At 39.8% G+C, this 14,666-nt stretch overlaps 1 protein-coding gene across 1 annotated transcript in view; it reads right to left on the bottom strand.

The window, feature by feature from the left end:
* LOC124595565 (acyl-CoA Delta-9 desaturase-like) overlaps nt 1-14,666 on the bottom strand; it is an 88,285-nt gene that overhangs the window by 8,748 nt on the left and 64,871 nt on the right. The window contains exons 4-5 of the mRNA XM_047134350.1: nt 13,633-13,838; nt 3,753-3,938 (exon numbers count right to left, since the gene is read on the bottom strand). Coding sequence (XP_046990306.1) covers nt 3,753-3,938; nt 13,633-13,838 — 392 coding nt within the window. The remainder of the gene's footprint in view (nt 1-3,752; nt 3,939-13,632; nt 13,839-14,666) is intronic.

Genomic DNA, 14,666 nt, shown 5'->3' with positions numbered 1-14,666 from the left:
GCCACTATTTTATGATGTCTGCAAAAGTCATCAGCTTGATGGCCTACGTGCAAAAAATGTAAATAAATAAATTGTTGTCATGAAATTCACTAATGATTCAGGCAATCTGCCCAGCTCTGATGCCAATATGAGTTACATTCACAACCCTCTTGATATGCCACTATAGTAAACATGATTACATTTCCCTTTACCACAGCAAAGTGTGCATAGCTCATAAACAATAAGTTAAATAGGAAACGATATTGTGAAAAGGATAGTTGCTACTCACCATATAGCGGAGATGCTGAGTCACAGATAGGCACAACAAAAAGACTGTCAAAAAATGAGCTTTCGGCTAACAAGGCCTTTGTCAAACAAGGCCTTGTGTGAAAGCTCACTTTCTGACGGTCTTTTCGTTGTGCCTGTCTGTGACTGAGCATCTCTGCTGTATCGTGAGTATCAGCTATCCATTTCATAATACTGTTACAGTCCTTCTGGATTTTGCATTGTTTGAAGTTAAATAGGAAAATATGTTCCTGAGGAAAAGCTGATCCTCTGTAATCCATGATTCCTCAAATTTAGCATATTAGAGTCTGAAACAGCCCACATATTTTGCAACATAAGTTTTATAATATTAATAATAGTAATAATTTTTTAGTTACTATTATTATTATATCATAAAAAATATTTTATTATTTATTTCCTCTGGTGTGGGCCTTCAGATGATGACATACCAATTTCAGTTTTTCATATTTTGTTCCTTACCCTATAGTACTCCTTCATCCTTTCACTGTATTGATTTTTCCTTTCCTAAGTATGTTTTGCATAGTGAACGCATTATTGTGGCCAAGATAGACGTGAAGCCCATGCCTACTACAGTAGTACAAATTTATATGCCAACTAGCTCTGCAGATGATGAGCAAAATTGATGAAATGTATGATGAGATAAAAGAAATTATTCAGGTAGTGAAGGGAGACGAAAATTTAATAGTCATGGGTGACTGGAATTCGAGAGTAGGAAAAGGGAGAGGTGAAAACATACCTGAATTGATGAAATGTATGATGAGATAAAAGAAATTATTCAGGTAGCGAAGGGAGACGAAAATTTAATAGTCATGGGTGACTGGAATTCGAGAGTAGGAAAAGGGAGAGGTGGAAACATAGTAGGTGAATATGGATTGGGGTAAGAAGTGAAAGAGGAAGCCGTCTGGTAGAATTCTGCACAGAGCCAAACTTAATCATAGCTAACACTTGGTTAAAGAATCATAAAAGAAGGTTGTATACATGGAAGAATCCTCGAGATACTAGAAGGTATCAGATAGATTATATAATGGTAAGACAGAGATTTAGGAACCAGGTTTTAAATTGTAATACATTTCCAGGGGCAGATGCGGACTCTGACCATAATCTATTGGTTACGAACTGTAGATAAAAACTAAAGAAACTGCAAAAAGGTGGGAATTTAAGGAGATGGGAGCTGGATAAACTGACTAAACCAGAGGTTGTACAGAGTTTCAGGGAGAGCTTAAGGGAACAATTGACAGGAATGGGGGAGAGAAATACAGTAGAAGAAGAATGGGTAGCTTTGAGGGATGAAGTAGTGAAGGCAGCAGAGGATCAAGTAGGTAAAAAGACGAGGGCTAGTAGAAATCCTTGGGTAACAGAAGAAATATTGAATTTAATTGATGAAAGGAGAAAATATAAAAATGCAGTAAATGAAGCAGGCAAAAAGGAATACAAATGTCTCAAAAATGAGATTGACAGGAAGTGCAAAATGGCTAAGCAGGGATGGCTAGAGGACAAATGTAAGGATGTAGAGGCTTATCTCACTACGGGTAAGATAGATACTGCCTACACGAAAATTAAAGAGGCCTTTGGAGAAAAGAGAGCAACTTGTATGAATATCAAGAGCTCAGATGGAAACCCAGTTCCAAGTAAAGAAGGGAAAGCAGAAAGGTGGAAGGAGTATGTAGAGGGTCTATACAAGGGCGATGTACTCGAGGACAATATTATGAAAATGGAAGAGGATGCAGATGATGATGAAATGGGAGATACAATACTGCATGCAGAGTTTGACAGAGCACTGAAAGACCTGAGTCAAAACAAGACCCCAGGAGTAGACAACCTTCCTTTAGAACTACCGACAGCCTTGGGAGAGCCAGTCCTGCCAAAACTCTATCATCTGGTGAGCAAGGTGTATGAGACAGGCGAAATACCCTCAGACTTCAAGAAGAATATGATAATTCCAATCCCAAAGAAAGCAGGTGTTGACAGTGTGAAAATTACCGAACTATCAATTTAATAAGTCACAGCTCCAAAATACCAACGCGAATTCTTTACAGACGAATGGAAAAACTGGTAGAAGCCGACCTTGGGGAAGATCAGTTTGGATTCCGTAGAAATGTTGGAACAGCTGAGGCAATACTGACCTTATGACTTATCTTAGAAGAAAGATTACAGAAAGGCAAACCTATGTTTCTAGCATTTGTAGACTTAGAGAAAGCTTTTGACAATGTTGACTGGAATACCCTCTTTCAAATTATAAAGGTGGCAGGGGTAAAATACAGGGAGTGAAAGGCTATTTACAATTTGTACAGAAGCCAGATGTCAGTTATAAGGGTCGAGGGGCACAAAAGGGAAGCAGTGGTTGGGAAGGGAGTCAGACAGGGTTGTACCCTCTCCCCGATGTTATTCAATCTGTATATTGAGCAAGCAGTAATGGAAACAAAAGAAAAATTCGGAGTAGGACTTTAAATCCATGGAGCAAAGGATTTGGAAGAGCAGTTGAAGGGAATGGACAGTGACTTGAAAGGAGGATATAAGATGAACATCAACAAAAGCAAAACGAGGATAATGGAATGTAGTCGAATTAAGTCTGGTGATGCTGACGGAATTAGATTAGGAAATGAGACACTTAAAGTAGTAAATGAGTTTTGCTATTTGGGGAGCAAAATAACTGATGATGGTCGAAGTAGAGAGGATATAAAATGTAGGTTGGCAACGGCAAGGAAAGTGTTTCTGAAGAAGAGACATTCGTAAACATTGAGTATTGATTTAAGTGTCAGGAAGTCATTTCTGAAAGTATTTGTATGGCGTGTAGCCATGTATGGAAGTGAAACGTGGACGATAAATAGTTTCGACAAGAAGAGAATAGAAGCTTTCGAAATGTGGTGCTAGAGAAGAATGCTGAAGATTAGATGGGTAGATCACATAAATAATGAGGAGGTATTGAATAGAATTGGGGAGAAGAGGAGCTTGTGGCTCAACTTGACAAGAAGAAGGGATGGTTGGTAGGACATGTTCTGAGGCATCAAGGGATCACAAATTTAGCATTGGAGGGCAGCGTGGAGAGTAAAAATCATAGAGGGAGACCAAGAGATGAATACACTAAGCAGATTCAGAAAATTGTAGGTTGCAGTAAGTACTGGGAGATGAAGAAGCTTGCACAGGATAGAGTAGCATGGAGAGCTGCATCAAACCAGTCTCAGGACTGAAGACCACAACAACAACAAGTATGTTTTGAACTTATTCTTTCTTCCTTCCTTCAAAACCATTCTATCACACTTTTACTCTAAAACTGTCCCCCTATATCTTCTAGTTTTTTTATTACTTATCTTATTTTATTATTATTTATTTATTGGTTATTAAGTAATTTTAGAAATACACAATAACAAATGCTTCCCATGACAGTGTTTGTCATGAACGTATTGATGCTACATGTTACTAAGTACTGGTATGAATCTGCAGATCTCGATCAAATCATTATAACCAACCTGTCATAAGGCTTGTTGCCCCAGATATGTGCAGCACTGTTGACTAGCCAGGTGAAGTTGAGGCTACAGGCATACCGGATGATGGCGTTGACGACCAAGGATAGATACCAGTCTTCAGCCCACAGCCACACAGGGATCATCACAGGTAGGTAGAAGCACAGCATGAATTTCAGTGGCCTAAAGTACCTGCAGGCATAGATGCACACAATCCATAACCACATGCCCCTGGGATACATATTCAGTGCTGAGTTTAAGCAGCTGTAAATGAGTAGTAGGCCTACACACAACTGGTGGAGAACTAATTTTATATTATTATTCTTTTGTATTTAACAATCAAAGATTCATTGCAAGCACTTGATTAACAGCTAATCCACTGTTTGCCATGGGCAATTGCTTACAGTTGAGAGCTCTTAGCTTCTTTAATGTAAATCATAATGTATTAAAAGTTGACACTGATTCAATATAACACATCGACTGCAACATAAGATTGCTTGATTTTTTTTCTCTTAACATTCTCCATGTGGTTAAGTTTGTGGTACTCCATTATGTAGTGATGGTGAATGATAGATGACACAGTGGTACGGAGTACCCAGCATGCTTTATTTTATAGGAACTCGATACATACAAGAATGCATGACATAACAGGCTTGAATCACAGAGCGAACTGCCTATCACTCACTGATATTGTGAACCATCTATTGCAGTGAAATAATAGTTTTATGAAGAACTACTTTCATGATCTAATCTTACCAAACTTGATATGAAAGCAGTGCTACACATATTTTCTAATTCTGTTAAAAACAACCTGTTCATGATTTGATTAGATGTACTTGTGTTCCACTTGATCCATAGTGAGGAGATCCTCTGGTATGTGGAACATGTCAGAAATCAAGAACACACAATAAATAGTTACAAAATAAGAACATATCTTAAGCTTGTTTACATATACAAGGATATAAAACCTGTCATCAAATATTAAATGCTCAATACACTTAGGTGCATATGATAATGCTTAGGCTACTATAGCCATACATCATCAAATAAAAACAAATTAAAATAAAATAAAAACATTTTACAGCACTTATTTGCAATGAAGGCATTACTGCACAAAATTTGTATGGAAGCCAGACTCTACATGATATTCTCATTGTGTAATATTATTAATAACATAGAAACATCAATTGGTTCTGCTAAGAAATTCATCATTGTAGCAGAAGGAGTTGACTACCTATAAATGCTTTAGACTCTTCCCAAACTGAACTTTATTATTAGTTAAACTTTTTATGGTTGCTGGCATTTATTGAATATATATATTGCTGAATAGTGGACACCTTTTTGAAGTAAAGTAAGTGGCTTTAAGTCTTTGTGGAAGTTATTCTTGTTTCTAGTATTGATTCCAAGAACTAAGCTATTGGTAAAAAAAGATTATTTTTAATCACAAATTTCATTAAGGAATAAATATTTTGGGAAGCAGTAGTTTGTATCCCTAGTTCCTTAAACAGTCCTCTGCAGGATGTCCTTCAGTTAACTTCACAAATAATTGTTTTTGGGCTTGGAAAACTTCAGCTCGGCTTGTTGAGTTACCCCAGAAAACAATCCTGTATGATTTTATGGAATGAAAGTAAGCATAGTATGCTGAATCTGCACTTCAGTGTCTCCCAGCCATTCATGCCATATGACTTCACTATATTCAGCATGATAAACACATTAATCCCTCTACTTGTTTTAGTTGTCCTTGGAACTTTAGTAATCATGGTTGCTACAACTGCCTCATGGTCTCTGGCACAGTTTTCAGTATGGATATCATCAAAGAGGTCGGGTCTCTTTGTTGCTCTTAGGTTGGTCATATCATGAGTGAGTGTATTCAATAACTAGGTAGTTGTCACAGGCAACATTTAGTAATTTTTCATAGGATATCTTGTCACATCCACCACTTAGAAAACTGTAATTTTTGCAGCTGACTGGTGGATGATTAGGGGCTCCTCCAGTGATGACAGTACGATGGGAACTTACATACTAGCGAAATGGAATTTTTTCCAAATATTTCTGTACCTGACTATAAGGACCCATTGTAAGTTTGTGCCTATCCTCAATACTGAGTCTTGTGCAGACTATCTCATATGTAGTTACAATTTCTGTATCAGTGGATCTGAGCTTCTTGTTCTCTGTGGTAAATACCATCATTTACCTTTTGACTATGCTTTCAATATACACTTAGATTTACCTAAAAAATTTCACTGCTATCAATTTTGAGTTTTTAATGGCTTTCTGTCAGTGCCACCTCTTTTTGGGAGCACTTCCAACTCTGGCACTTTGTTGTGAATGCTTCAGCAGTTAATCACTGGGTATCAAGTCAGGATTACAAGGATAAGTTCTCCACGACAGCGTGAGCAATATCTGTGTGTGTCCACATGTTGTGCTGGAAGATGGTCTTCCCCAGACATTTATTGTACATTGAATGTTGTAATGGATCATACCTCCCCTGGTTGTAACATAGACCCTAACTCCTTCTGTTAGGTTAGACCAAAGTCTATAAAACAGCCATGGACTAGTCAAGGAATAAAGGTATCCTGCAAGTCAATAAGGAGCCTATATCTATCAGTCAGAAACAGCTCTGATGTAAAAGCTATAGATCAATACAAAACATACTGTGGAATATTGAAGACAATAATAAGCACATCAAATCACATACATTGTCAGAAAAGGACAGTCACATCAGATAATAAAATAAAGACAGTATGGGATATAGTGAAGAATGAGTCTGGTAGAACCAGAGATGTAGAGGAGCACATAGCATTAAGAGTCAACAATACATAAGTAACACAAGTGTGCAGTGTTGCAGAACTTTTCAGTGAGCACATCATAACTGTTGCTGAAAAGATAGGGTTCTTAGGTTCAGTACATGCTGCTATGTAATATCTCAGACCAATCCTACAAATTACTACAGTAATACGAGTATGACCCTCACAATACCAGTGGAACTAATGTTCACAATAAAATCCTTAGAGTCCAAAAATTCAATATATCAACAAAGTTGATTAAACAGTGTGCCTCTGAGTTTAGTGACATTTTAAGTTATTTGTGTAGCCAATCTTATCAGTGGGACATTTCTTGAATGGTTGAAACATGCTGAAGTTAAGCACTGAACTTCACATAAGAAAGAAGATAATGAAATACCACTAACTTCCATCCAATTTCACTTTTGCCTGCACTCTCAAAAATTTTGGAAAAGATAATATACAGTCATCCTCTTTACCATTTGACCATAAATAAAATATTGTCCAAGTCACAGTTAAGATTTTTAAAGGGTTCCAATATTGAGAAGACTAACTACACATCAAATGAGAATGAGAATGTACTTAATTCATTAGATAATAAATTACAAGTTACTGGTGTATTTTGTGACCTGTTAAAGGCATCTCAATGTGTAAATCACAATACCCTTTTATGTAAATTAGAATATTGCAGTGTAGCAGGAATACTGCAAAATGGTTCAAATCCTATATGTCTGACAGAAAACAGAGGGTGTCAATAGGAAAGAGGCACATATCAAGGCATCAAGCATCATACAACTGGGAACCAATAACATGTGGTGTTCCCAAAATTCCATCTTAGGGCCCTTACTTTGTCTTGTGTATGTCACTGAACTTTTATCAGTAACATTGCCAGATGCCAAGTTTGTTTTGTTTGCAGATGATACAAACATTGCAATAAATAGTAAATCAAATAAAGCCTTAGAAAAGTTGGCTAACGAAATTTTCATGGGCATAAATAAATGGTTTCTAGCCAATTCTCTGCCATGAAACCTTAAAAAAACATACTATATGCAATACAGAACTTTTAAAAGGTTTCCTGTCATTATATGCCTAAAATATTACAACCAGCAGATAGAAGAAGTATACATCTTTAAATTCTTGGTCTTACAGCTGGATAATAAAACTGACTGGGAGGGGAATACTGCAGAACTGTTGAAGCACTTAAACAAATCTCTTAACTTCGATGATCTGATGGGAACCAGTGTAACCACCTCAGCATGGCTTTTGACAGCATGCTAAATAAAAATCAGTACTGATGTATCTCCGTAAGGAACTCTAAACATTCAGATCTGTAAAGCAGCATGTAAAAGAACTGTGGCTCAGACTTATAAGAATAGATGACCATTCAGTTGATAGGTATACACATAGTTTATGGTGGGATGGATGCTACATGGTTTACAGTTACTGTAAAAAAACTTCCAAAGAAACAGAGAGTACTGTATAATATGTGTGATACAAAGCATGAAGATGCTAAATGAGACACATTTGGCTCTCAAGAAGGCAATATGTGGTGCCTTCATTGACCACTGTAGCAGAATATTATCAAAGGATCTCTCCCAAAATCCAAAGAAATTCTGTTCCTGTGTAAAGCGCTATAAAAGTTGGTGTTCAGACACTCAGAGACTGAAATTGAAGGTAGCAAAGCAAAAGCAGAAAAGCTGAACTCAGGTTTCAAATGTTCCTTTACAAATGAAAATCTGGGGGTATTGCTCCAATCTAATTCTCGTATTATTGAAAAGCGGTACAGATATTAGTATCAGTGGTGTTGAAAATCAATTGAAATAGCTAGAATTGAAGAAGGCCCTAGTAATCGGTGGAATCCCTATCAGAATCTGTAATGAATTTGCCACTATGTTAGTCCCTACTGTAGATCCCTTGAACAAAAAAAAGTAGAGTAGTACAAAGAAACTGCAGGTCACATACGTCTACAGGTAGGGTAGCAGAAGGATCCACAAAATTACTGTGCAATATCCTTGACGTCCACTTGTTGCAGAATCTTAGAACATATTCTAAGCTCAAAGGTAATGAGCTATTTCAAAAAGGATGGCCTCTTTCATGCCAACCACCATGGATTTGGAAAACATCGATCATGTGAAACCCAATACACACTTTTCATGCATGACATACTGAAAGCTGTGGTAGTTAGGCAGGTGCAGTATTTTTCAATTTCTGTAAAGCATTTGACTTAGTGCCACACCAAAGCATATCATCAAAAGTACAATCAGGTGAAATTTGTGACTGGACTGAGGATTTCTTGGTAGAGAGGATGCAGCAAGTTATCTTGGGTGGAGAGTCATTGGCAAACGTAGAAGTAACTTATAGAGTATTACAGGGAAATATGTTGGAGCCATTCATATTCTATATTAATGGCCTTGCAGATAATGTTGACAGTAACCTCAGATTGTCTGTAGATGATGCATTTATCTGTAATGAAGTATTGTCTGAAAGAAGCTGCATAAATATTCAACCACACCTTGATAAGATTTGAAAGTGGTGCAAAGAATGGTAAAATTGTGGATTTAAAAAGAAAGCAACTCACACATATATCTGAGTGTAATGCTCTGTAGGGATATGAAATGGAACGAGCATGTAGGCTTAGTCATATGGAAAGCAGGTGGTAGACTTCAATTTATTGGTAGACCACTGGTGAAATGCGATCAGGTTACAGAGGGGATAGCTTAAAAACCACTGGTGTGACCCATCCTGGGATTGCTCAAATGTGTGGGACCCATACCAAATAGGACTACCAGGGAATACTGAATGTATACAGAGAAGGGCAACAAAAATAGTCACAATTTTGTTTAACCCTCAGGAGAGTGCCATTGAAAAGTTGAAAGAACTGAACTGACAGACTCTTGAAGATAGATGAAAACTCCCGAGAAAGTGCACTAACAAAATTTCAAGAACTGGTTTTAAATGATGGATCTAGGAATATACTTCAACCCCTATGTATTGTTTCCATAGAGGTTGTGAGGACAAGATTACATTAACTTTAGAAAGCACAGAGGCCTTTAAACAATGATTCTTCCTGAGCTCCAAACTTAAATGGAATAGGTAAAAGCTCTAATAACTGGTACAATGGGATGCATCCTCTGCCACGCATTTCACAGTGGTTCACCGAGTATAGATGTAAATATAATTAGCGTAATCCTTTTTTTGGGATCGCAAGGGAGTAACATGTTGGATGTGTTGTAATTTCCTGGATTGCTCAGTTAGTGATGAATTTTGAAACGTTTTAAGTTGGTTTTTGCAGAATAACTGGAGTCTATCTTCGAGCACCTGCCAGTTCAGGTTTTTGGCAGTGTTGTGACACATTCCCGTGGGTCAAACAAACCTGTGACTATATGTGTTGCCCTTCTTTGTGTACATATTATATCCCCTGACAGTCCTATTTGGATGTATCACACACACTTGAGCAATAGTCTTTGATGGGACCTACAACTGCTTTGTAATTGTTCTCCTTTGTAGGCTGCTTGCATTTTCCCAATAGCATGTCAATGAATATAAATCTGTAACCTGTCGTACATATGAATGAACCTAAGGGATCATTGTATTTTATACCTGCAAAAATTGTTACAATCAGATATTAGAATGAACTGGTTCCACTTGTGGCACATTGACTTTATGGTAATAGAAAACTATGATTATGTGTTTTGTGAAGTGCCATATTTTACAGTTCTGAACAATTAAATAAATTGCCAGTCTCTGTGCAGCCTAAATAAATCTTTCAAGATCTGACTGAATACTTGTATAGCTTTTCTCAAACAGTACAAAGAACTGCAGTATATCTGAAGTTACTATTAATGTTATCTTCCAGGTGTTTAATATGTTAACATGCAGCACGGTTCCAGTACACTTCCCTAGGATGCGTCTGAAGTTACTTCTACTTGTGTTGCTGATTTCCCACACAAGATAACATGCTGCACCTTCCCTGCCAAGAAAACCTCAATCTAGTCACAAATTTCATTTGATATCCCATATGAACATGATTTCGTTAGTGAGCACTAATGTAATACTGAGTCAAATGCTTTCTGGAAGCCTGGGAGACTTTCAGGATGTTGAGTGAGAAAAGTGAGAGTTGGGTTCCACATGACCAATGTTTACGGAATATGTGTTGGTAGACATAGAGGAGGGGACCTTATTGTATTTGAGCTCAGAATATGTACTGTGACTGTATAACAGACAGAATTGAAAGGAAATGGATAGTAGTTTTTGTGAAGCTCTTCTGCTACTCTTCTAGTAGACTGGTGTAACCTGTGATCTCCTCCAGCTGCTGGCTACAGTGTTTCTTTCAAGGAATCTAAGGTACACTGATCAGCCAGAACATTACGACCATTTACCTAATAGCTGGTATGTCCACCTTGAGCATGGATAACAGCAGCAACACATCATGGCATGAAAGCAATGAGGCCTTGGTTGGTCACTGGAGGGAGTTGGCACCACATCTGCACATACACATAAGCTAATTTTCATAAATTCTGGAGAGGGGGGCAACGAGCTATGATGCCACATTCAACCACATCCCAAATGTGTTAGATCTGGTGATTTGGGGGGCCAGCACATCAATTGGAACTTGCCACTGTTTTCCTGAAACCACTCCATCACACTCCTGGCCTTGCAACACGTGCATTATCTTGTTGAAAAATGGCACTACTATCGAAAACCGTGATCACCCTGAAGGGTTGTATGAGGTCTGCAACCAGTGTACGATACTCCTTGGCTATCGTGGTGTCTTGCACGAATTCCACTGGACCACAGATGCCCACGTGAATGTTCCCTAGAGCATAATGGAGCTGCTGCTAGCTTGTCACCTTTTCCACAGTATAGGTGCCAAGGAGCTGTTTCCCTGGAAGATAAGGGATTCACACCCTCCTGTCAGCATTATGAAGAAGGTATCAGGATTCTTCAGACCATGCAACGGTCTTGCACTATGCTAACGTCCAGTGCCAATGGTCACTTGCTCATTTCAGTTGCGATTGTCTATGTCGTGGTGTTAACATACGCACCTCTGTGGGTCGTCGGCTGTGGAGACCCATTGTTAGGAGTGTTCAGTCGACGTTAGTTCCACCACAGTTCATCGCCTGTCCTGTTTTACATGCCTGCCCCACCTACAACGTCTGACATCTGTAACGAGAGGTGGACACCCAACTCCATGATGTCTAGATGTGACTTCACCTTGGTTCTACCACACATTGAAGACACTCACAGTACCCCTTGAACTCCCAAGTTCTGCAGTTTACAAAGTGCTCGTGCTGAGCCTCTGGGCCCTCACAAGTCAGATAGATACTTGACTTCTCCATTCTACACATGGACAGTATGCTCACTGATACTTCATGGACCGTGCATGTATCTGTCTAGAAATCATTCCTCGCCAGGTGACACTGCTGTCGCCTGGATGGGCTTATGTCGATAGTAGGCTGGTGATCACAATGTTCTGGCTGATCAGTGTGTATGATTCTATTTAGAATCTTATGAAGATCTACATCTACATCTACATGCATACTCCGCAAACCACCTTACGGTGCATGGAAGAAGGTACCTTGTATCTATACTACTCATTTCCTCTCCTGTTCTGTTCTCAAATAGAGCGATGGAAAAACAACTGTCTAAAAGCTTCCATATGAGCCCTAATTTCTCGCATCTTATCTTCATGGTATTTAACGCGAAATGTACGTTGGCATCAGCAGAATCGTTCTGCAGTCAGTGTCAAATGCTGGTTCTCTAAATTTGCGCAATAGTACTTTCTGGAAGAAACATCGTATTCCCTCCAGGAATTCCGATTTGAGTTCGAGAAGCATCTCCGTAATTCTTGAGTGCTTATTGAACCTACCAGTTCTAAAATGCTTCAGTGTCTTTCTGTAACCCGATGTGGGGATCCCAAATACTCGAACAGTACTCGAGAATGGGTTGCACCAACGTTCTATTCGCTGATGCGCCACACTTTCCTAAAATTCTCCCAATAAAACTAAGACGAGCGTTCATCTTCCCTAATGCCAACCTGAAATGCTCATTCCATTTCATACCACTTTGCAACATTACACCTAGATACATAATCAAATTGACTGCGTCAAACCTCACTCGACGAATGCTTATTCGAACGTTAGAGGACAGTTTTTCCTACTCATCCGCATTAACTTACATTTTTTTACATTTAGAGCAAGTTGCCATTCTTCTCAGCAATTAGAAATTTTGTCTAAGTCATTTTGTACAATCCTACAGTCAGCCAACGTAGGATTCCACTGGTTCGTCGAGCTCTCTTCAATATTAGTGATTTCATTTGTTTCTCAGTTTACTTACCAGTCATCTTTTCAGTGGTGCAAGGATTAAACTGAGATAGCACACCTGGAATTACCTTTGTAAAGGGATATTTAAAGATGGGACTCAGCATTTTTCCTTTTGCCTTTCTATTTTCAGTTTCAGTTCCTGTGTTATCACGAGTGTCTGCTGAACACTAACTTTGGTGTCACTGACAGCTTTTACAGTGACCAGAATTTTTTTTGGGGTGGAAGATGTTTTTCTATAATGTTCTGCTACTTTACTCGTTGAAGTCGCCACACATTGCCCGTTTGACAATCAAACGAATTTCATTTATCATTTCTGTTGGGCAGCTGACGCGAACTTCTGCCACATGGGAATTTTCAGACTTACAAAACGGTGGGAGAGTTGGAGACAACATTGAAAGGTGACGGTGAAATCTATAGATTAATACGAGTAGGTGGTTTGTCTAAAATACAAATGTTATTGTAACTCTTCAGGCTTTCCCGGCGATCTAATGACATCTTGGGTTGTCGGGTGTTCTGCCGGATATCAGCGTCGTACTTGCACGATATTTCGGTCACGTAGCTCGTAACCTTCATCAGGTGCGACCTGAGACTGCTCCTCGAGTGGACCTGCAGCCGTTGGTGGAGGGGGAAGGCCATAGGCATAAATACTGGACCAGGTCCACTCGAGGAGCAGAACACCCGACAACCCAAGATGTCACAAATGTTATTGGTTGTGATCTGTTGCTTATGACTTTGAGTGTGAGGCTCGTATTGTTGACAAGAGAGCTGCGGCGGACTCACTTCTGGTGGAAGCGGACGACCGGGTCGGCGAGGATGTCGCTCATGTCGATCTGCTTGCCGCGGCGGACGACCTCCGGGTGCTTGCGCATCATGAGCCAGCCCACGTGCGCGAAGAAGAAGCCGCGGCGGGCGTTGTGCGGGTCCGCGTCCGTCTCGCTGAACTTGTGGTGCACCCGGTGGTCGCGCACCCAGTCGTACAGCGGGTTCTGCCAGCAGCGCAAGGCGTCAGTACAATTATAGACTAACACATATTGCAACACTACTGGCCATTAAAATTGCTACACCAAGAAGAAATGCAGATGATAAACGGGTATTCTTGGACAAATATATTATACTAGAACTGACAAGTGATTACATTTTCACGCAATTTGGGTGCATAGATCCTGAGAAATCAGTACCCAGAACAACCACCTCTGGCCGTAATAACGGCCTTGATACGCCTGGCCATTCAGTCAAACAGAGCTTGGATGGCGTGTACAGGTACAGCTGCCCATGCAGCTTCAACACGATACCACAGTTCATCAAGAGCAGTGACTGGCGTATTGTGACGAGCCAGTTGCTCGGCCACCATTGACCAGACGTTTTCAATTGGTGGGAGATCTGGAGAATGTGCTGGCCAGGGCAGCAGTCGAACATTTTCTGTATCCAGAAAGGCCCGTACAGGACCTGCAACATGCGGTCGTGCATTATCCTGCTGAAATGTAGGGTTTCGCAGGGATCGAATGAATGGTAGAGCCACGGGTCGTAACACATCTGAAATGTAACGTCCATTGTTTAAAGTGCCGTCAGTGCGAACAAGAGGTGACCGAGGCGTGTAACCAATGGCACCCCATACCATCACGCCGGGTGATAAGCCAGTATGGCGATGACGAAAACACGCTTCCAATGTGCGTTCACCGCGATGTCGCCAAACACGGGTGCGACCATCATGATGCTGTAAACAGAACCTGGATTCATCCGAAAAAATGACGTGCACCCAGGTTCGCCGTTGAGTATACCATCGCAGGCGCTCCTGTCTGTGATGCAGCGTCAAG

This window comes from Schistocerca americana, chromosome 2 (genome assembly GCF_021461395.2).
Source record: "Schistocerca americana isolate TAMUIC-IGC-003095 chromosome 2, iqSchAmer2.1, whole genome shotgun sequence".
NCBI lineage: Eukaryota > Metazoa > Arthropoda > Insecta > Orthoptera > Acrididae > Schistocerca > Schistocerca americana.
This window is presented reverse-complemented; position numbering and strand designations above follow the sequence as displayed.